General features: G+C 48.5%; 1 protein-coding gene across 5 annotated transcripts in view; it reads right to left on the bottom strand.

Moving 5' to 3' along the window:
• Positions 1–6,064: 6,064 nt before the first annotated feature.
• The window catches only part of LOC116957757 (P2X purinoceptor 5-like), a 39,415-nt gene continuing 20,906 nt past the window's right edge, over positions 6,065–24,573 (bottom strand). For all 5 annotated transcript variants that reach the window (XM_076072740.1, XM_032980101.2, XM_076072741.1 and 2 more), the window contains 8 exons: positions 21,975–22,068; positions 21,149–21,229; positions 18,729–18,870; positions 16,624–16,769; positions 15,872–15,965; positions 14,728–14,793; positions 12,346–12,428; positions 6,065–10,829 (listed from right to left, as the gene is read on the bottom strand). In XM_076072740.1, coding sequence (XP_075928855.1) covers positions 10,760–10,829; positions 12,346–12,428; positions 14,728–14,793; positions 15,872–15,965; positions 16,624–16,769; positions 18,729–18,870; positions 21,149–21,229; positions 21,975–22,068 — 776 coding nt within the window. In that variant the 3' untranslated portion in view covers positions 6,065–10,759. The remainder of the gene's footprint in view (positions 10,830–12,345; positions 12,429–14,727; positions 14,794–15,871; positions 15,966–16,623; positions 16,770–18,728; positions 18,871–21,148; positions 21,230–21,974; positions 22,069–24,573) is intronic.

Here is a 24,573-nt window from a genome sequence, read left to right as displayed (position 1 = left end):
CCCCTTTGTCATCATCGCCCCTACGACATCATCACCCCTACGACATCATCGCCCCTATGACATCATCGCCCTATGATATGATTGCCCCATGACGAAAATTTGGCAGCATTCTCTTGAAAAACAGCCATGAGACACACGGTGGGGCCCTCCTGGGTAAACAAATGCAACAAGTAGACAAGTGGATAATTTAATCCATGATCGAGGTTTTTTTGGGTTAGATCGCGTAAATATATAAATGTGTCGTTAAAACCCACCACCACCCGACACAGCCAATTAGTAAGGGTTGTCACGTAAACAGAACGTGGCCAATTCGTCACTAGTACAGCACACCGGTGTGTTGGAGAGCCAAGCCACAACATTTACAATCTGAGTACGACGTAAAATAACGACAAATTTATATATTTACGCGATCTAACCCAAAAAACCCTCTTATGGATGATATTCGTCGCGAAAGCCCACGTGTTAAACGGATCATTTAATATAAATCAGTTTTAGCTAAGGGATATGTGATCACTTAAGGTGTTTATGTGGCATCGATTATCCTGGACCTCAATAGAGATTGTACCCATGTCTGTACTGTGCAGAGGGCTTGTGAAATAAAACGTCAGTGTTTTTGATGTAAGGGGAACTGATATCTGTGCTTATACTTTCACATGAGCCGTTGTCCATGCTGTCAATTGAGCTTGTGTCACTGTTTTGTGATGTGAGTTTGTAGCATTGGACTGTCAGGCGAGCATGTATTAGGTATTAACATCACCTCAGCCCATCATCTCTCAGGGTTGATGAAATAAGCACCAAATAAATACCAAATAAAATTAGTGGAAATGCCCGAAGTCCCTTGGCAGGTTGTCTCCGCACAGGATGACCTCAATGATGCACTTTGAACTCATCTAGATTGAAAGCAAATTTATTTAGAACTGCTTGTTGGGGGCCATCCATTTAGTACGTACGCATGGAGGGGGGAGGGGGCGGTTAACCCAAATGCGTATGCTTGTGTATGGGGGGTCGACTGACAATGTACGTACGCATAGGAAACGGGGGGGGGGGGTGAAGTCTCGATAATAATTTGTCTATATTGGCCTTCAAAATAGTTAGATAGTCCTTGATCGTTTCTGCGTGGATTCAATATCAGCCGTTTTATAGGATTCGGGGGGGGGGAGGGGTGCTTCAAGCGTATGTACGCAGGTGGGGCGGGGGGGGGTGTAAAAAGTATGCGTGCGTACAGGGTGGGGGGGAGGGGTCAAGTTTTGACAGACTTTTGCGTGCCTACTAATGGATGGCCCCTTGTTGTGTTTATTTTTTTGTCCCTCACCCCGCACCTCCCATTCGCACGTTTGGCTACGTACGGTGCCAAAGAGGTTCAACATACATAGACATTGCAGTTACGGGAAACAAAAAAAACACACGGTCCTAATTTTGTCAACACCAAAGGAATGGTGAGCTGAGTAAATCTACAACTGGGATTTGGGTTTGCGTCCGTTAGAGCATAAGGACATCACTCAGCGTCACACGGCCAAACGCACGCATCTACGCATGTACACCATAACGTAGATGTGAAACCCCCCACCAATGATCCTATTCAGACTGTCCACTTTGAAATCACATTCATGGCTAAGTAGACCCTGTGGTTTGTCATGACTTACTTACGCGATCTAACCCAAAAACCTTTATTATGAATGTCAGCTCTTTGGTGACTGCATGCCTACAAGTAGGAAACTTTCGATTTAAAGCTTTCGCGACTGCAGGGATTAATCTTCTTGGTTCTTTCGGTAAAGTCACGTAGAAGGTAAATAATAAAATAATAACAATAAAAATTAAAAAATAAAATATTGTGAGAATTTTATTTTATGTTTTATTTTTATTATTTAATTTTATTATTTCCCTTCTACGTGACTTTACCGAAATAACCAAGAAGTAGGACACTTCATCATTAGACCTTTGCCAGTACCAAAATGTAATAATAGGGTTTTTCCCCTTTTTTCTGGCAACAAAACTGAAACCTTTTAACAAGGATTCATGTCTGCATTAACCACAATACCTGCAGTCAAAATGCAAACAAAAAACATACTTTGATAATATATGATGCATTGCCCTTGAAACTGACTGGTCCACACCAAGGGACGGCTTTCTTTTGAGCCTCGACCCAATTGGTGCTCGACCACATGACGCCAAAAGGTGTACGCCTTTTATTGAACATTTGTAAAATGTTCCCGGATTATTTAAGAAATGTGAAAGACAAATAATCCCACTTTCGTGACGAGATATCACACAAATTAAAGAGACATCACCTAAGGAGCAGGAGCTCCACCTACCGTGCGACTGCTCTCGACGAATTCAATCCCAGAATGCAACGCGGGAAGCCTGTGCGCTCGGTGACGTCAGAGGGGGACCACGTGGGCCGCGGGTTCTGATGTGAAATGTTCGCCGCATAGCTTTCAGCCGCTTGAGCACCAGGTGCACCACACACGCCGTCGATGTCGTGGTACACAGAGGCAAAGATCTCCGTGACACACGGTTGGGTCAAGTGGCGTTAGCGAGTAGCAGCGCCTATGAAGGTCGCTACAGGAGGGGGTGGGTGGCCAGCAACACGTCCGGCCGCCTTTGTCTCCCTAGTGGGGATGTTTACACACTGATGGCACACACACACGTGTTACGACTCATGACACACACACACACACACGTGTCACGACTCATGACACACACACACGTGTCATGACACACACACAAGTGTCATGACATTCAAAGGTGTGTGTGTGTGATCAGGAAAGTTTTTGTGTGATGTTGCGTGGAGACGCTGCTGCCGAGTGGTGGCGCTATCGGCAGTCTGTACAGTGCACACGCTACGAACCCGGCCACCCGCGAGTTCGATTCCCGCTCACGGCCACCAACACCACCAGTGACGATTATCTGAACCCGGTGCTGGGCCTCCCCTAGATCAACTCGGCCTCAAATGAGTAGCTGGTGTAGCGGTGTGTAGTAAACATCGCCACTGGGGAGACAAAGGCGGCCGGGCGTGGTGCTGGCCACCCACCTCTCCTGTAGCGACTTTCATAGGCGCTGCTGTTACTCGCTAACGCCACTTGCCCCTACAGCCTGTAAAGGCTACACGGGGGATCTTTGTACTCGATGTCTACTGTAATGTAGACCGACGCCACTGCTTCTCTACAATAAAGTTTAAAAAATCACAACAACCGACTGGTGAGTACAGCGCCTCTGTAAACGAGTATATTATATCTTTTATAGGCGTAAGTTTATATTTTATTCTTGAAAAGTCGTATGTACAGTGGTTGAAAACGTAGGCAAACCACAATTACAGCTCGCAGATAACTCGCAAATTCTATTAACCAACAGCCTCCAATCCCGCCTCCCACATGTTACGAATTAATGAACATCAATACTTTTAACCGATTGTCCACGTCTGTGCGGTGATATCCTAACTGGCTAGCCACTGTAAAGCGACGAGAAGTTTAAAAATAATCAACGGACGCGCTGTGCACGCGTGAGGTAAATGTGTTTACCATTGGGAACCAACATTACTCTGGATTACCAGATGGATGTAAATGTTATTCCTAGTTATTTTATATCGGCAGATTCATACCACACGATTGTTCACCAATGACTTTCACATCTGATATAATTTCGCACGTTTATAAATCACCTCACGTTTATAAATCACCTCACGTTTATAAATTATCAAGTTTATAAATCACCTAACGTTTATAAATCACCTCACGTTTATAAATCATCTCACGTTTATAAATCACCTCACGTTTATAAATCACCTCACGTTTATAAATCACCTCACGTTTTTAAATCATCTCACGTTTATAAATCACCTCACGTTTATAAATCACCTCACGTTTATAAATAATGTCAAGTTTATAAATCACCTCACGTTTATAAATCACCTCACGTTTATAAATGATCAAGTTTATAAATCATCTCAAGTTTATAAATCACCTCAAGTTTATAAATCACCTCACGTTTATAAATCACCTCACGTTTATAAATTATCAAGTTTATAAATCACCTCACGTTTATAAATTATCAAGTTTATAAATCACCACACGTTTATAAATCACCTCACGTTTATTAATGATCAAATTTATAAATCACCTCACATTTATAAATCATGTCAAGTTTATAAATCACCTCACGTTTATAAATCACCTCACGTTTATAAATTATTAAGTTTATAAATCATCTCAAGTTTATAAATCACCTCACGTTTATAAATGATCAAGTTTATAAATCATCTCAAGTTTATAAATCACCTCACGGTACTCCGCAGGGGTCCCCATAGCCCCCCGGTTTAAGAACCACCGCTCTAAGCAATAACTTTGACTTGCAAAGTTCACGCTTTTTGAGGAAAACAAATTCACGATTTTAAAAATTATTGACCCCAATGGTGAAACAGATGACCTATTGGTACGAGGACTGAAGTAGAGAGTGGCACTCCAGGAGTGTTTTTAAACTATAATACTAAAGTACTTTTTATTTTACCGGATAAGGCCCCACTGAGCTTGAGAACTATTTTTTAGAAGCGACTTGTCTATCACAAATTATAGCTCAACGAAGGTGAGGTAGCTTATCACGTGGACATTTATAGCAGCAGCCAAACACTCTAAACGCGTGGTGACGTTTATTCTAAATGTGGAGGGTAAATCGGAGGACCTGGGAAAAAATCCACGCGACTACGGGGAGAGACGCAAACTCCAAATATACAGCAGCAGCAGCAGGCGTCAGTCGGGATAGAACCCACGACCTCCTAATTGATAAAATAAAATAACACAATAATATTCTCACGACCTTTAAGTGATCTGAGCGTGGCTTTTTCACTCCAGTGCTGTCCTCCAGACCGTCTCGTCCCTTCACCTGATGAAGGCCGCTTGTGTTGTGGCCGAAACGTCGTGAGAATATTATTGTGTTATTTTATTTTTCTATTTATTATTTTATTGTCATTCTACTTGACTTTACCGAAAGAACCAAAGAAGATGAATCCTTGCAGTCACGAAAGCTTTAAATCGAAACCAGGTGAGGTAGTTAACATCTCCTAGGTGAGGTGGTTAACATCTCCTGGGTGAGATAGTTAACATCTCCTAGGTGAGGTAGTTAACATCTCCTAGGTGAGGTAGTTAACATCTCCTAGGCGAGGTAGTTAACATCTCCTAGGTGAGGTGGTTAACATCTCCTGGGTGAGGTAGTTAACATCTCCTAGGTGAGGTAGTTAACATCTCATAGGTGAGTTAGTTAACATCTCCTAGGTGAGGTGGTTAACATCTCCTGGGTGAGGTAGTTAACATCTCCTGGGTGAGGTAGTTAACATCTCCTGGGTGAGGTAGTTAACATCTCCTGGGTGAGGTAGTTAACATCTCCTGGGTGAGGTAGTTAACATCTCCTGGGTGAGGTAGTTAACATCCCTGGGGAGACAGAGGCGACATGGTGCTGGCCACCCACATTCACCACGTACCCCCAGGAGTCCGCATACTCCCGGCTGAGAACTACTGTGGAGTAGAATACCATTTGTTATAGAGTTTTTATTACACATAAGGGACAGATAGCTATGAGGGAGCCATACTGTCTTGCTTGCTACCTACTTGTATTTGATGACATGTTCTCAATGATGTTAATTCTTTATTTGTTGAGTTTTGTATACGCAATGCATCATCGGCTTCCATCATCTATACACTGCTGGATCAAGGGCTTTCCCAATACCAAAGATAATAATCTTGATTTGAAGCTTTCCCACCTGATGATGGACGCTTGTGTTGCGCCCGAAACGTTGTGATTTATTTTTATTTTATACCTACGTGACTTTACTGAAAGAACCAAAGAGTCTTCTTTGGTTCTTTCGGTAAAGTCACGTAGAATGAGAATAAAATAATCAATTGATAAAATAACGCAATAATATTCTCACGACGTTTCGGCCACAACACAAGCGGCCTTCATCAAAGAAGATTAATCCTTGCAGTCACGAAAGCTTTAAATCGAAATTTAATCAAAGAGTACCAAAGATAATACGAAGCATTTAAGATGGTTCACAAAGGTGCAATCGATATCAACCTTTTCATCAAATGCGTTTATTATTATTATGATTATCATCGCGACACAACTTTTAGACAGCTTCAAGTACGAGTTTCTGTGTAACCAAAGTGCGTATTACGTATAAATATGTCATTTCAAAGTTGGCACGTTACAATACTTTAAAAACAATGGGAAATGATACTTCAATTACATCATGGGACCTCCTTTGCCAGTACCAAAATATGATAATAGGTTTTCCCCTTTTTTCTGGCATCTTAACAATGTTAAAACATCTTAACACCTGTTTTGTTGCCAGAAAAAAATGGGAAAACCTATTATCTTATACTTCAATTGCATGCAAATATAGGCAACGTGAGGGGAGAAAAAATCAGTGGTCACCACAGGAGCCCGGATAGCTCCTGAAATGCCCTCCTCTGAACTCGAACCCCCTTGTGAAGGCGCAGACCCCTGCAATCACTGGCTCACGTGCCTGCTGGCGGAAGGCAGGGCCTCCAACAAGAGCGGACTGCGGGTGGCTACTGCAGAGCTCATACACCATCTTGAGGAGGCGATTTTGTCCGGCTCTTCCACGCTGTGCCAGACGTCTCGGAAGAGGTGGGAGTATCCAGACAGCTTGACAGAGGTAGGAGTATCCACCACACTTTCACCTGCATCCACCACACCCAGACCTGCCGATTCGACTCACCGAACTGTGGTACAGAACCCTTTCACCACTGCTGGGTGGTGTAGGTGGAGGGGATTTAATAAACCTCCACCATTGTTCCAACTGCCGCCGCCAGGAGGTCGAATTGAACCAGCGGCCTTCGGTGATTGCAAGTCCGGTCTCCGTGTGCTAACCCATTACACCATCACAGGTGGCACTGGTGAAGGTGAGGGAGCAAAGACACGGGAGCATAGATGTACTGCACAACAATAGATATCACCGCACTCCCGTCCACTCACAACATAGCCCTTTTCCCGTCAATGGAAATACGCGTGGACACTGCCAGGGGAATGTGGAGTTTCCACCAAGTGGTCAAGGGGCACCCAAGAAGGTGATTGCCACCTGGCGGTTTTTCTGGCGTATAAAACCACAAACGCCTCTCGCTTGAGAATGAGGTGATCAAAAATCTCAACGGGGCGGATCGCGCGATAGCAGAGAGAGCTGGGTGTTGGCACGCCAAAGACACGCGTCTCTTGACCAGTGGGGCACAACCACGGGAAAGAAGTAGAGTCAAGGACTGTGTAATGTGTAATAAGTTAAAACGGAATGGCAAAGGGAGTGGGAAAGGTAAAGAATGGGAAATAAGAGGAAAAGGTTGGAGAAGAAATGGAAAAAACGGGAGCAAAGGGTCAGGAAACAGAATCAGAATCTTTATTTATCCTGGAGAAAGCTGATGAGCTGTGAAGCTATTTTTATTTTTTTTACAAATTGCCAGTATTTTTCCGCAGATGTCTAGCAACGTGGTTGGGAAGAAGAGGCGACAACAAGGGCCTCGATGTCGTTGCACGGAGAGGTATCCGTTGCCACAGGGGGCGGTGAGGAGAGGGATTCAGAGTGAGGGTGGCCACACAGAAGTCACGTGATTTACGGGAGGCTTGAGCTTCCTCAGAAGTAGATATATAGAGGAAAGGGTTGGTGAATAAAGCAGAGATTTGTTGAATCTATTCTAGATTTGAAGCTTTCGTGACTGCAAGGATCCATACTCTTTGGTTCTATTCGGTAAAGTCACGTAGGTAAAAAAAAAAAAAATCACGACGTTTCGGCCACAACACAAGCGGCCTTCACACAGCTTAAAGGTCGCAGTCTGAGCTTGGCTCTGTTTCACTCCAGCGCAGTCTTCGAGACAGGCTGGTCCCTTCACCTGATGAAGGCCGCTTGTGTTGTGGCCGAAACGTCGTGATTTTTGTTGTTTTATTTTTTTACCTACGTGACTTTACCGAATAGAACCAAAGAGTATTTGTTGAATCTCCATGATGCCACTGTGATGCAAGTTGGCCAAGAGATTGCAGTACTACAAGTGCATGGGTTCATGAAACATATCTGTGCAGACCTATGAGCCTATCTTGAACCATTTGAAACCTTACATATTTATTTCGGTTTTGGGTTAACCCGAATCAAAGTGGAATGGCAATAGGTTCAACTGTCTGTGTATGTGTACTGTGGTAAAGTCACTTGATTATTATTATTATTAAACATCTGTACACCTCAACACATTAATAAAAACACAGCAACTTTCCACCGTGTTGTTTTCTTTCTTTGCGTTACCTGGGCAACCTTGTCAACGCCGTGTGACCTCATTCGGCCAATCACGCGTGTTCTTGTGCGCACGTGCAACTCGACAATAACGTGAACAAGTAAATTGTCGACAGCGTTTGCTGTGAGCCCGCTTACTCAAATCCAAGGTGTAGCAGCCCACCGCTTAAGCCAGAGAAAAACAATACAGAAGCATAAGTAACTTCAGTGTCCAACAGAGTAAACCTTAGCACCACTGCAAAGATAATTGATGTTGATATTTCACGATTTAAAAAAAACCCGTTAACTGCTTGCCCTTTATACGTTTCCGGCCTTCGTGTGACAGCTAATTGTATGGAATGTCACGCGCGCATAGCTTTTTATCCTGTCCTGAAATAAACAAACGCTGGACCCCCCCCACCCGCAGTGTCCCTGAAATATCCCTATCATCTCACATCCCCTTGCTTGTAAATGTCCTAGCGAGGGTCACATTCTCCCAACGTTCCAATCGCTCAGTGAGACGTCACTCGCTCTCTCCTCTGCCGCCCCCAGTTTGGAAATGATCTCCGACCACCCCCGGCCGACCGTGCTGTCGACTCCCTGCCCCTGTTCTCCGTTTCTTGCGCAGCGTGCCTTGAGATGCAGTGGCACGTAGGCGCGATATGAATTTAAGTTTTGCCGTATTCTCCGGATAATAAGACACCGTTTTGTTCGCCCGAATTTTTAAAGGAAGAGTTTGGTGGTGCCTCTCATAATCCGGTAGCTGTGTTCCTACTCGTGATAACCTGGGTTTTAAGAGTTGCGCGTTTTTAAACGTACGTACTTCCAGATCTTTAGAACTCTATTGACAGTGGACAAGTTTGGGGTGCGGCTTACATTTGTGGGAGTGTCTAATATTCCTGAGAATACGGTCATGGTAATTCTAAAACACATGTATTCGTGAACATACAAAAACAGATGCATCTTTATCCTGCTTGCAAGTACGGATTAGTTGTTTTCAAAGGCTGCACACGTATGTGTATATATTATCGCTATAAGTTACTGCGTGAGATGAGAGGGTGAATTTAAAAAGGGGTCGTCCATGTGTATTGTGTCATAGCACTTTTTGCACTCGAGCCCAAACCCAGTAAACCCGAGTTCAATTACTCGCCACAGACATCTGCGGTAGCAAGTTGAATCTGAACCCGGCAATGCACGAGTTCGATTCCCGCTCACGGCCAACACCGGTGACGATCATCTGAACCGGTCTTGACAAAGGCGGCCGGGCGTGGTGCTGGTCGCCCACCCCCTCGTGTGCCGTGCCGGGCTTCATAGGCACTGCTACTCGCTAACAGCACTTGCCCCAATAGTCTGTTAAGGCTATACGGGGATCTTTGTTTGGGGAACGGTAGTGCAGTGGTTAACATGCTGCGCTACGAACCCGGCGACCCGAGTTCGAATCCCGCTCATGATCAATAACGATGACAATTATCTGAACCGGTCCTGGGTCTCCTCCAAGATTGGCTTGGCCTCGAGTGATTAACTGGTGAGGTGTGTAAACAACAACACTGGACAGACAAAGGCGGCCAAGCATGGTGCTGGCCTCACCACCCTCCTTGCATGTCACGCTGGTCTTAATAGGTCCTCACTAACACTTGTCTGCACAGTCTATAAGGCTACACAGGGAATCATTTGTGTGTACATGTACGATGTTTTGTTTCTGTATGATATTTTGTGTGTCTTTATAAATGCATGTGTGCATGTGTGTATGAGCGTTATGCCCTCCCTTCGCTATGCTTGCGAAACGTGGAGCCCTTTAGAGGAGCATTTGCGCTGGTTTTAAACAATTAGGCTGGCCTGCCTACGATCCATCCTAGATTAACCAGACTGAATTGTGTGAGGAACTCAGATCTTTGAAAGATCCGGTCACAGTCCCCATCATCAGTGAGCTCCTCTGACAGGCGAGGCTGCGTTTGCGCGGTCATGTAGCCCGCATGCCCAGCCACCACATGGCCAAGCAGCAGCTGTTTGGCCAGATGGAGGGGGCAAAATAACCGCGGTGGCATGAGCTGGAGAAGAGATGGATTGATGCGGTACAGGAGGATGTGGAGCTGATTCGATTCGTAGATAACTGGTACCAGCGTTGTCAAGATCGGCCTCTGTGGAGGAGGCTCATGAAGGACACTACTGGGTAGCTGCAACGCAATTGCCCTCCACCCACAACAGAGGGCAGAGGAGCGACCCTCACAATATCGAGTGGAATGCCGGGCGCCTAAATCGCAGCAAGTTGGCGCAGTGGGGAGCACGGGTGATGCACCTGCCAGACGTTTATGTTGGTTAACTCACAACAACACCTGGGTCTGTCCCACGACCTTCTTGCCTGCAGCTAGCCTTCTAAACTTTTGCATTCACGTGACGGCCTCAAAGTGCACCTAGCCTGGCCCACGTGGCGCGGATGATGGCACCGTCACTCGGCGGCGAACGGCAGCCGTGTGTGTGTGTGAGCGCGCGCTCCCGCCGTCAGATGATGGTAGCGATGGTGACAGAGTCTCGCTTCATCCCCATCTGCACGCTCTCTCCTCTCTGAAACCTGTGCACCGGAGAAAAACAAGAGATGTGTCTTGAGGACACGTGCAGCCCTTTTTGTCAATCCACTGTTGGATGAGGGCCTTCCCCGCGCCGTGCGGGTTATGAGACCATACCGCACCGGTGCTACATCGGTTCGTGATGTGGGCCAGAGGTAGCGTGTTTGCCGCTCGTTGCAGAGGTTCTATTTACCATCTTAAACTATTTTTTTTTTACCAGGTAAGGCCCACTGAGCTATCTATGCAGCTCTTTTTCAGAAGCGACCTGGCCACAAATGATAGTTCAACGAAGTGGCTTATCGTGTGGAAATGTATAGCAACCAAATACTCAAAACGTGTGATGCTGATTCTAAATGTGAAGGGAAAAACCGCAGGATCTGGAGAAAATTTCACGCTACCACGGGGAGAGATACAGACACGCAAACTACAAATATACAGCAGGCGTCAAGGTGGGGATCGAATCCACGGCCTCCTGCATACCAGGCGAGGTAGTTAACATCTCGCCACGGTGGTATTTCACGGTTTGAATCCAGCAGCCACCCTGGTTATTACTTGGGGTACGTGTCGGCCATAATAGTACGCCGCCATCTGCCTCTCGGTGGACGATCCCCATGACGTTATTCACAAGAGTTAGGCCATTGTGTGCCGCCCACGTCAGGGTGCGAAGTTTTCCAAATTCGAAAATGACGCTGAAAAGTACTCCATTGGAATTAGACAAAGTTCCCCCTTATAGCCTTTAACAGACTGGAGGAGCAAGTGCTCTTCGCGAGCACCTATGGAAGCTGGCATGGCACACAAGGGGGTGGGTGGCCAGCACCACGCCTGGTCACCTTAGTCTCCCCAGTGGCGATGTTTACTACACACCGCACCAGGTACTCATTTGAGGCTGGTCGACCTAGGGGAGGCCCAGGACCGGTTCAGATAGTCGTCACTGGTATGGGTTGTGAGTGAGAATCGAACTCGGGTCACCAGCTTGTCCTCCAGCACCTCCGATGAGCGTGGTTGGCTACATACGGTGCGAAAAAAGTTCAACATACATACTGCATTGTGCAGCGCACTGACCTCTACACCACCGCTCAACACAATTACACATAAACACACGGGAGCAGCAGCAATCTTTACCCACTACTGGCAGCAGACTGATGCCCCCCCCCCCCATGTCACTCTTGCAAATGAGACTGGTGGAATGTTATCTTTCTCGCCTGGTATGCAGGAGATCGTGGGTTTGATCCCAAGCCTGACGCCAATATATTTTGAGATTGCATGCTCTCCCCGTGGCCGCGTGGATTTTTCTCTCGGTTCTCCCGTTTTTCCCTCCACATTTAGAATCAACGTGCGCCGAGAGTATTTGGCCACTATAAATTTGCACGTGACAAGCCACTTTGTTGAGCTATAATTTGCGATAGCCAGGTCACTTCTGAAAAAGAGCTACACAGCTCAGCGGGCACTTACCCTGGTAAAATAAACAGTTTTAGTTTATAGTTCTCCACACACAGAGACCACACACACACACTCTCTCACCTGGCTTCCTCGTATTTCTTTTCCCGATAGAAGGGGCTCCGCTTGCTCAGGTACAGCAGCACCAGGTCACAGAAAAACGCCCCCTGTGTGGCACAGTCACAACGACAAAGATCACCCCCCCCCCTCCTCCACAGCGCACGCGGACCGTTGGGGGAAGCGCTGCCGTTGAGGCCGGCGCACCAGCGGGTGGTGCGGCTAGCGCCGCGCCCCGCCCACCACCTTTGTCTCCCCAGTGCTGATATTTTGCACACCGCGACAAGATGGTTAAGGTCTTCAGATTCGGCATTGCTCACTGCCCCACGGGCTCCAGGCTTCACACTTGGAGGGTGGTGACGGCGTCTTAGCAATTGCGGCACCTAAACTCTGGAACTCTCGTTGCCGTTCGAGGTCCGGACTTCCGAGACAGATGACAAATCTTCAAATCTCGACTAAAAACATCTATGTTTAAAACGTCCTTCTCACTTCTTCTTCTCTTGGTTGTCGTTAACTATTTTCCGCCTTGCCATGCATAGCACCCTGACAGCGATTGTTTAAGGGCGCTTTATACATTTACATTATTACTAGTCATATGAGTAGGGGGTCGCCACCCTTTTTCCACCGTGGACCAAACCCAGACGCCGTTCTTCAGTCAGCACTGAGGTCCATCAGCAGCGGTGGTACAAATCAATCACTGCTACCTGCAGGACAGGTGGCAACCTTTACATTTGAAGGCTTAGTCGACCTTGGGGATGCCCAGAACCGCTTCTGATATCACTCACCACTGATGTTAACCGTGGCCAGGAATCGAACTGAGGTCGCCTACTTACTACCGTTACCATATCCGAAAAAAAAGACAAAGATCCCCCATATAGCATTTTAATTGACTGCCGGGGCAAGCGCTGTTAGCGAGCACCTAGTAAGGCTGGTGGCAACACGAGGAGGTGGGTGGCCAGCACCATGCCCAGCCGCCTTTGTTTCCCATGTGCCGATGTTTACATACTAAGTTAAGGCTGAGTCGACCTAGGGGAAGCCCAGGATCGGTTCAGATTTTCGTCACCAATGTTGGCCATGAGCTGGGATCGAATTCGGGTCACGGGGTTCGTAGCGCAGTGCGCTAACCACACTTAACTCCCGACGCCCTGTAACAAACACATAGATACATGTTGTAGAGATTTAACTTCATTTGCAATTGCACTTGACATCATATATCCTTGTTTGTTTACGTATTATATTTGTTCCACGTCTCTGTATCTTAATTGTAAATGTACTGCGATCAGTTTAACACGGAGGAATTCGCAACCGATATTAACTATAAGAGGTTTTTGGGTTAGACGGCGAAAATCTAACACAAAAACCTCTATTATGGGTACTGCGAACAGTAAAAAAAAGACTTAATATTGCTTTACGCTGTCCAATATTTTTTGATTGCTCATGTTGTGTTTCTACTGATTTCTGTGTGCTTCATTGCAGTACTTTGTTTTAATTTTGTAATATCTGCAACCCAGCACTGGCAATTGAGACTCATCCTGGTTTCTTGAGTTCATCTGGTGAAACAAAAAAACTTTTAACTTAAACTAGCTCGCTCGCTTATCATCTCACTCACTCACTACCCGTTCACTCACAGTCTCACTAAACCACTCATTCGCCAACCTAGTCACTCACCCACTAACCCACTCATGTACCATCTCAAGCACCATTACTCATTCACCCACCCACCATCTCAATCACCCACTCATTCACCCACCCACCCACCATCTCACCCACTCATTTACCCACTCATTCACCCACTCAGCCACCCACTCACCAACACTCAGTCACCCACTCATTCATTCACTCAACTGATCACTCATCCACTCGTTCACACACACACCATCTCCTCTCACCCACTCATTCACACAATCTTGCGAGTGCGACTTTGTCCTTGCCTCTTGAGCTCACACCTGGTGAAACAAAATCAACTTGAACTTAACATATACCATGTAGCCCATGCAGTCACACACATACGGATCACGTGGGTAGGACACACGTTCCACTGTTCACACGTACAGTCAGGATGTGTGATAAGGAGGACGTAATAGATGGGGGTGAGAGGGCGAGAGAGACACGGAGAGGGTGAGGCTGGCAATGAGCTGGAGAGTGAGGGAAGGGAGAGGAAAATGTGAGGGGGGAAATGAGATGGGAAGAGCGGGAGGGGGAGCGAGGGGAAGAGTGCTATTTAGCGAACGCTGTTACCTGTGACTGAGCGGTTAGGACAATGGATGATGCACAGATTGAATCATTGCAAAACGCGAGGGGGAATGAGTGAGTGAGGGGGAATGAGTGAGACGGGGAGCAAGTGGGAGAGTGTGGGGGCTGTGAGAGTGAGGAGAGAGAAAGGGAGAGCAAGGGGGAGATGCGTCTCACCGCTCCGAGCAGGGCCAGGCCTGATCCCACGTTCACGGCCGTGGGAACGATGCTGAACCTGCCCGCCTGGGTCAGGGGTCATGGTTAGTTCATTATGTATATGTTCGTTTGCAGCTCAAGGTCAATCCACTTCTGGATGAGGATATTCCCACGCCACACACCATGTGGGTCTTGAGGGGGGGGGGTTATTTGACCATACTTCACCATGCTGGTCAGAGCAGAGTTGATTAAGTTTTAGAGCATACTTACGGGCAGCATAGTAAGTACAGTGCAACACTGGCTTTTGCTGCACTCCCGTCTGAATCAGAGCCTTAAATTCCACATTTCTATGACAGAGACCACGAGTTCATCACTAGGATAACTCTTAACGATGTCTCGCAGTGAGTCACTGTTTCTTTTTTTGGCTGTCCCAGAAGGGTCTGTGAGTGAGGCTGAGATTTGGCACCTGGCTGAGTCTCATTCTCGTGAACTCGTGCCTGAATTACCACGGTGTCACCTGGCCAAACAATAATAACAAACTAATAACGATCTTTATTTAAAGAGCAGAGCGCCTTTCGTACCACAACGTTCAAGGCCACTTCACGCAAAGTTAAGATAAAAGGGAAAAGTGAAAATATAGATATAGGAATAGGTTTTATCCTTTTAACTTGCACAAAAACTGACACCTTTATTCAAGGCATCATGTTTGCAATAACCACAACACAAGCAGTCAAAATGCAAACAAAAAAGACAGCTCTGATAATAATATGCACTGTCCTTGAATTTTATTGGTCCACACCCGAGACGGCTTTTTTTGGAGCCTAGTCTCCATTGGTGTTGGACCAGAAGACGCCTTTTGACCAGAAGACGCCTTTTGACGCCAAAAGGCGTCTTCTGGTCCAACACCAATGGAGACTAGGCTCTAAGAAAAGCCGTCTCAGGTGTGGACCAATCAAATTCAAGGAGAGTGCATATTATTATCAGAGCTGTCTTTTTTGTTTGCATTTTGACTGCTTGTGTTGTGGTTATTGCAAACATGATGCCTTGAATAAAGGTGACAGTTTTTGTGCCAGTTAAAAGGGTAAAATCTATTCCTATATCTTGTTACTGGCAAAGGAGGTCTCATAATGAATAAAATAGGTCGCATGTCCCGTGTGGCGCTCACCTTGCCGAACACCAGGACGTCAAAGCGGATGCCGTAGACCTTGAAGAGCTTCCGCTGCTCACCGCCGTCCGCCTGCCGGTAGTATTTGGCGAATCTGCATGGGCCGAAAGGGTGCGGGTTGAAGGGTTGCGGTGTTGGTCAGCGTGTAACGTTCGCTGGTTGGGGTTCTTGTTTTTTTTAACGGTAGGGTTAGGGTGAATGTTGCAGTTCGGGATTGATGTTACGGTTAAGGTTAATGTTACAGTTACGGTTAATGTTAAGGTGAGGGTTAACGTTATGGTAGAGGTTAATTCTACGGTGAGGGTTAATGTTACGGTGAGGGTTAATGTTAGGGTTAATGTTACGGTAGAGGTTAATTCTACGGTGAGGGCTAATTTTACGGTGAGGGTTAATGTTACGGTGAGGGTTAATGTTACGGTGAGGGTTAATGTTACGGTGAGGGTTAATGCTACGGTGAAGGTTAATGTTAGGGTGAGGGTTAATGTTACGGTGAGGGGTTAATGTTAGGGTGAGGGTTAATGTTACGGTGAGGGTTAATGTTACGGTGAGGGTTAATGTTACTGTGAGGGTTAATGTTACTGTGAGGGTTAATGCTACGGTGAGAGTTACGGTGAGGGTTAATGTTACGGTGAGGGTTAATGTTACTGTGAGGGTTAATGTTACTGTGAGGGTTAATGCTATGGTGAGAGTTACGGTGAGGGTTAATGTTACGGTGAGGGGTTAAGGAAGATGGTGAGAGTGAAGGGGCCCACCTGAAGTTGTACCCCGAGGAGGAGGAGGAGGCATTGAGGTGGGGTCGCGCTGCGTCGAGGCGGTTGAAGGAGTAGACGGGGTGGCACTCACTCGCTGGGCGGTCCAGGTTACAGCTCCACTCGATCTGAACCCCGATAACGCCACCCTGTACACGCAGCATTACACACACACAGCATTACACACACACAGCATTACACACACACACAGCATTACACACACACAGCATTACACACAGAGCATTACACACACACAGCATTACACACACACAGCATTACACACACACAGCATTACACACAGAGCATTACACACACACAGCATTACACACACAGCATTACACACACGCAGCATTACACACACGCAGCATTACACACACGCAGCATACCACACACGCAGCATTACACACACACAGCATACCACACACACAGCATTACACACACACAGCATCGCACACACGCAGCATTACACACACACAGCATCGCACACACGCAGCATTACACACACAGCATTACACACACACAGCATCACACACACGCAGCATCACACACACGCAGCATTACACACAGCATTACACACAGCATTACACACACACAGCATTACACAGCATTAGACACACACAGCATTACACACACACAGCATTACACACACACAGCATTACACACAGCATTACCAATACCCGCCGTACGCCACTAAGTGAAGGTGACGTCACCACGGCGCCTGTTCCAGGCCAGGTGCACTTTGCGGCCACGTGAAGTGTCGAAGGCTCGCTGACGGGAGGTCACGGGACAGACCCAGCAGGTGCCATGTTTTGACTGACCGAGACGACTGGTTGATGCACCAGCTGTGCCCCCTACTGTGCCAACTCACTGTGTTTTAGCCACCCGACGTTCCACTCGTTTTTGTGAGCGTCGCTCCTCCGCCCTCCGGTGTTGTTGGAGGGCGACTGCCTCCAACTGCCCAGTAGCAGCGTCCTTCACAAGTCTCCTCCATAAAGGCCGATCTTGACACTGCTGGTACCAGTCATTGGCAACTCCACTCCAAATTCAAGTTTCAAGTCCACTCAGCTCCATATCCTCTGTTACCACGTAATTCCATCTCTTCTCTAGCCCATACCACGCTCGTTTAGCCCTCTCTATCCGGCCGAACAAAAGCTGTTTGGGCATGCTGTGGTTTGGCATGTGGGCTACATGACCCAGCCAACGGAGGATCTCATTGATGGGACTTTGTCCAGATCAGTAAAGGATCTGTGAGCGCATCACACAATCCAGCCTGGTTAAACCCAGGATTGATCGTAGACAGGCTTGCCTGAATGTTTCAAACCAGCCAAGATGTTTCTTTACAGGGCTCCATGTTTTGTAAGCATAGAGAAGGAAGGATATCACTGTGGGCACGAAGATCCAAAGATTCTTGCGGAGCAACAAGCCAGGCAGCTTCCACACAGCAGCATTATACTGGTAGGAACCTCCTGGTTACATCAGCCCACAGGGGATTATTGTGTCCGTTCGTCCGTCGTGCATCCAAAAATGGGAGGTGTGGGGCTGGGTAGAGAGGGGAGGGTGAGGAGGGGCTGGGTGGGGAGGGAGGGGCTGAGTGGGGAGTGGAGGGTGGGGAGGGTGGGGAGGGGCTGGGTGGGGAGGGCGGGGAGGGTGGGGCTGGGTGGGTGGTGGTAGGGGTGGGGCTGGGTGGGGAGGGGCTGGTCACCCCGTGGTGCCCTTATAAAACTCAACGTTTAACCTACTCACGCCGGCTTGTGCCCGCCCTCACAGTCGGGCATATTTGCGGAATACACCACGTGGTGCCGCCGTTGACCCTGGCCATTGACCGAGCAACCCAACGTTCCTACCAGCTCCCTCCGCAGGAATGTGTTGTAGCTGCTGAGTGAAAAGATAACGCCGCTGGACTGATTCGAAGTGAGACATCGACTGCCAAACTGGAGCTGGTCATAAGCACACTGCCCAGGTACAGAAACCTCTCCATTCTCTCCACAACTGCCCCATCACTCATTGGGAGTGGAGGGGGTGGAGTATGCACCCTGTGTGTACGTGGTGTACACGCCGTGTACACGTAGTGAGTCATGTCCGCAGCGTGTTGCCAGGCAGGGCGCCACCTCCACGGCGAGGCTGTGGAAGTCCTCCCCGGCTGCGCGCACCAGCTGGCCCAGGCGGAAGATCGGGCAGTAGGGGGCGGCCGTGGCGCTGTAGCGGCAGCGCTTCAGGTAGTCCGCCTCGGCGCGCTCCAGCACGTTACGCCTGGCACGCCGGACACACGGGTGGACACGGGTGGACACGGGGGCACACGGAGACGAGGGCAGGGTGAGGGTGTACCGTGAGTGCCTGGTGCGGAGTGTAACCATTAACACTGGGGGAGACAAAGGCGGCCGGGCGTGGTGCTGGCCACGCCTCATCGAGGGTGCCATGCCGGCCGTCGCTAGCAGCACTTGCCCCCAACAGTCCGTGAAGGCTACACGGGGGATCTTTGCCTTTGTTATATATCACCAGACAAGAGGCTCCTCTGGCGCTCCCTCGAGTCACGTGGAGGTGGCAGTGACAGTGACGGAGCAGTTGCTGTACCGCACCACTGTGCCGTGCAGTACAGGTGTGTGTGTGTGCAGTACAGGTGTGTGTGCGTGTGTGCAGTACAGGTGTGTGTGTAGTACAGGTGTGTGTGTGTGCAGTACAGGTGTGTGCGTGCAGTACAGGTGTGTGCGTGCAGTACAGGTGTGTGTGTGTGCGTGCAGTACAGGTGTGTGTGTGTGCGTGCAGTACAGGTGTGTGTGTGTGTGTGCAGTACAGGTGTGTGTGTGTGCGTGCAGTACAGGTGTGTGTGTGTGTGCAGTACAGGTGTGTGTGCGTGCAGTACAGGTGTGTGTGCGTGCAGTACAGGTGTGTGTGTGGGCAGTACAGGTGTGTGTGTGTGTGTGCAGTACAGGTGTGTGTGCAGTACAGGTGTGTGTGCGTGCAGTACAGGTGTGTGCGTGCAGTAGAGGTGTGTGTGCAGTACAGGTGTGTGTGTGTCTGATGGAGGTGTGTGTGTGAAATGCAGGTGGGTGTGTATGTGCAGTGCAGGTGTGTGTGTGTGATGTAGGTGTGTGTGATGGAGGTGTGTGTGTGATGTAGGTGTGTGTGATGTAGGTGTGTGTGTGTGTGTGTGATGTAGGTGTGTGTAATGGAGGTGTGTGTGTGTGATGTAGGTGTCTGCGATGTAGGTGTGTGTGTGTGATGGAGGCCTTAATAGGTGCTCGCTTACCATCGCTTGCATTCTACTACTGAATTTTGAAGATCACATTGATTATATTGGTAAAAAGACAAAAATAAAAATTGGTTTTCTGTATCGACACAAGCACTGCTTCCCCCCAATGTTCCGTTTGGAATTGATAAAAGCTACCATACTGCCTCTACTTGACTACTGTGACATCGTGTATAAATCAGCCCCAAGTACTGTACTGAAGAAGCTTGATTCCATCTATCACTCGGCCTTAAGATTTACATTGAACTGCCCATATAGGACTCACCACTGTGATCTCTACATTGGGTCAAACTTAACATCTCGTAATGTTCGACGGCTTGTGCACCAGATCTTATTTATTCACGATGTACTTAAAAAAAATCCGCAGACTACCTACTGGATCTCCTCTCTGTTTCAAAGAACAAATTTGACCTCAGGTCTTCGCTCATTTACCAGCTTCACATTCCCTATTGCCGTACAAAAACTGGAGAAAGGGCCTTTGCTATTAATGCCCCCAGGGTCTGGAATGCTATTGCCAATAAACTGCAACTTGAATCGCTACCAATGAGATCTTCTCTCAAAACTGCTCTAGAGGAGTTGTACAACCCTAGCTGCCACTGCTATTCAGTGGCCTAAAATATGGCTCTAGATTTTGCTGTTATAATTTATTTATGTAGCTTATTGTTAAAAATTCGGTCACAGTCCCTATGATCACTGTTACATTGGATTTATGGCTTTTATTTTGGTGATTTCGAAAAGTTTTTTTTGTTTTGGCCATGTTTTTGTTTATTGTAGTACGGAGTTAGACTGATGGCCTTAATCTTAGTTGTCTTGTGGTTGTTGTTGTTATTTTGACTTGCATCCCACTGGGATTTTGGCACACAGCGTTGGTGTACGGTGCTATTTCAGGAATATTTTGCTGTTTTTTTCCTGGATTTTCTGTTTGCACAGTCACACAAAGTCACTTTAAGATGTTTTTTTGTTCATGTTTTTTGTTTGTTGCGGTTGCACCCGATTCAAGAGCCGAATGGCTCACAGGGCTATACCAAATAAATGAAACTAAAAATGAAACTAAACTCAGCCCCAGGTGAATACCTGGTGCGGTGTGTAAACATCGCCACTGGAGAGACAAAGGCGGTCGGGCGTGGTGCTGGCCACTCACCCCCTCGTGCGCCGTTCCGGCCTTCACAGGTGCGACTCGCTAACAGCACTTGCCCCTACAGTCTGTTAAGGCTATTTGGGGCAGCTTTGTCTTTGTGCATATATACGTGCGTGTATATATGCGTGTGTCGAATGTCTCACTTGCTGAAGTCAAACTTGGGGAACCTGATTGTGTTCTTGATGAAGACTGTGAAATTCTCAGCCCCGGCGAGCACCGGCCTCCTGGACAGACGCGGAGAGAGCGGGGACGACGCTTGCTCGTAACCACACACGAGTTCACAGAACCTCCTCGCTGGGGCTACGCATCTCCTCCACACGAGACGACACTTCGTTGAGCTATCATTTGTGGGTGGCCAGGTCGCTTCTGAAAAAAATTGTTGATAATTTAGTTTAATCCATAATGCGTTTTTTTTGGGTTAGACCACGTAAAAAGTTTAGTTTAACCAGCCGACCCCGTTAAATACTTTCCTCAATCTACGCTTACGCCTCACTGTGTCCCCGAAGCGAACGGCAGTGAAAACCCACGAGGGCTCCTCTCTGTAATCCCGCTGGCAGCAGCAAAGCTTCCTGCCTGACCCCTCTGCCGAGCCGCGTGGCTATTTTGTGTGGCGGCTTTCTCGCCGCGCTCCGAACCACCAAACCCCCCCCCCCGAGTTCAGTTCTCTCTCGCAGCCAACGCCAGGTGACGGGCGTCTCAACCCATCCTGGGCCTTCCCCTAGGTCTACTCAGCCTTAAATGTCTACCCGGTGCGGAGTGTAAACATCACCAACCTGCCGGGGAGAGAGACAAACCGGGCGTGGTTACTGCCCACCACCCCGCTCGTGTGTCGTGCCGGCGGCCTTCACAGGTGCTGCGACTCGCTACTAACGGGGGATCCTTGCTGTGTGTAAAGGTGTCCATGCAGCTCTCCATACAGGTGCTCATACAGGTGTTCACGCAGGTGTGTGTGTGTGAGGTGTCCCTCACCGTGGGGCTGTGGCGTTCTCCACAGGGCACCAGGCTGAGATCTCACAGGTGCGTATGCCCGGGCTGTAAGGAACACAGCGACCGGTCCTTATACCTGGCAGGCAGAGGAGGACAGGTGAGCGGCTGTCTGTGTGAACAGGTGTGAGCGTGAACAGGTGTGTGGAGAGGGTGGCCACCGCTTTCACTGCACACCGAATCCGGAGAGATTTCTGAGTGCTACGTCGATCACAGCTGTGCGGAAGTCACGTAATGTAATACATGTGCATACAGATGTGTGTATAAGTGTATGTGCAGGTGTGTTATACAGGTGTCAACACAGGTGTGTGTGTGGGGAGCGATAGTGTAGCGGTTAGCGCGCTGTGCTATGATCCCGGCGACCCGGGTTCGATTCCTGCTCACGGCCAACACCAGTGACGATTATTTGAACTGGTCCCGGGCCTCCCCTAGGTCGACTCAGTCTCAAATGAGTACCTGGTGCGGTGTGTAGTAAACATCACCACTGAGGAGACAAAGGCGGTCGGGCGTGGTGCTGGCCACCCACCCCCTCGTGTACCGTTCCGGCCTTCATAGGTGCTCGCTAACAGCACTTGCCCCTACAGTCTGTTAGGCTATATGGGGGATCTTTCTCTTTGTGTACAGGTGTGTTAACAGGTGAATGTACAAGTGTGTGTGTATATGTACAGGTGTGTGTGTGTACAGGTGTGTGTGTGTACAGGTGTGTGTGTGCGTGTGTACAGGTGTGTATGTACAGGTGTGTGTGTGTGTACAGATCAGCTCAATAACAACGGTAGGAGGCTGCTAGATTTTTGTGCAGCCCATGGGCTTGTAATTACCAACACGCTGTTCCGGCATCGGCGCATCCACATAACATCATGGATGCATGCCGGGTCCAAGCAAGAACATCTGCTGGACTACACAGTGACGAACCAGCGAATGCGAGCCCATGTCCTTGACACCAGGACCTACCGTGGAGCTGATCTGCCCTCTGACCATCGACTAGTCATCTGTAAGATGCGCCTGCCATTCTTCCACTCCGGTGGTGGGTGTACACCCAGGACCCCATTCCAACCTAAAGTGGCCTGGTCTCAGTTATCTGATGAAAGTTGCAAGCGAGAATTTCATCATCGCTTGCGGCTGGGATTGGCATCGTCCCCGACTCCTCCTGATGTCGAGGGTAAATGGGCGAGGTTTAGGACTGTGACTCATGCAGCTGCAATGGCTGCTTTGGGTACGTGGTCCAGACCTCCCCAGACACCCTGGATGACAGAGGAGTTGTTCAGGATGGTTGAGAAAAAGCGACAGGCCCACTGTCATCGGCTATAGAATCCTACGTCAGAGAATGAGGAGGCTTACCGCAGCCTTCGCTCGGAGGTTCGGAGAGCCGTGAGGCGCTGCAAGGATGGGTGGTGGCCGCGGGTTGCTGAGGAGATGGAGTCTGCCTCAGTGGCCCGTGATCACAAATCTCTATTTAACTCCATCAAAAAAGTAACCTGCAGCGCCACACCTATTACCATCATTAGGGGAAAAAACGGTGATCCAATTTCCGACCCCCAGGAACAGGTTTGCAGATTTGCTGAGCATTTCTGTGAGGTCCTGGGGGAGGGAAAATCCCTCAGCCAGGAAAACATCGTGGCACAAAGTGAGGATGACCCTGCTGAGGCTGCGGTGCCTCAAATATTGGATGAAGTCACCCCCTGTGAGTGGCTGGCTGAGGTGCCATCTGCTGAGGAAGTATTGAAGGCGATCCGGAGTCTGAGACCAGGAAAGGCAGCGGGCAGAGATGATCTCCCAAGCGAAATGCTGAGGGAGGGTGGCGTTTGTGCACAGACTGCCCTATATGACATCATAACAACAGTCTGGACCACTGGACGGGTTCCGCAGGATTGGAAGGATGCCCTAGTGGTCCCCCTTTTTAAGAAGGGGGACCGCACAGACTGTAACAACTACAGGGGCATCTCACTCCTCAGTGTGCCGGGAAAGGTCCTGGCAAGGATTATTCAGCATCGCCTTGCTAGGCACGCTGAGGAGAGGCTTGCGGAGCCCCAATGCGGTTTCAGGAAAGGGCGGTCCTGCACAGATGCCATATTTTCTGTCCGTCTGCTACAGCAGAGGTGTAGGGAATTCCAACAAGACCTACATCTCTGCTTTATTGACCTGGTCAAGGCCTATGATACCATCAGTAGGCCTGGGCTCTGGGTCGTTCTTCGTGCTTTTGGAGTACCTGACCCTCTGCTCACGATCATTAAGGACCTTCATGATGGTGAGCGGGCCCGGGTAAAACTACGTGGCCGGGAGTCAGAGCCATTCCCTGTACACCTTGGGGTGCGACAGGGATGTCCTCTGGCTCCCACATTATTTAACATCTATTTTGACCACGTAGTTCGTGAAGCCTTCAATAGCTGTACCGGGGGAATCTCCATATGGTACAGATATAATGGGAGGCTAATCGATGCCCGGGTGCGGTCAAGGGATGGCTCCCTATTGCTCAACCACGTTATGTATGCTGATGATTTGGTAATAGCTGCTCAGTCAGAGGAGGCGTTGGAGACGCTGCTGCTGAGACTGGAGCGTGCCACTAAGAGGTGGGGCCTTACCATCA

Source organism: Petromyzon marinus, chromosome 38, assembly GCF_048934315.1.
Source record: "Petromyzon marinus isolate PM22_M1 ecotype Great Lakes invasive population chromosome 38, UKy_Petmar_22M1.pri1.0, whole genome shotgun sequence".
Lineage (NCBI taxonomy): Eukaryota > Metazoa > Chordata > Hyperoartia > Petromyzontiformes > Petromyzontidae > Petromyzon > Petromyzon marinus.
This window is presented reverse-complemented; position numbering and strand designations above follow the sequence as displayed.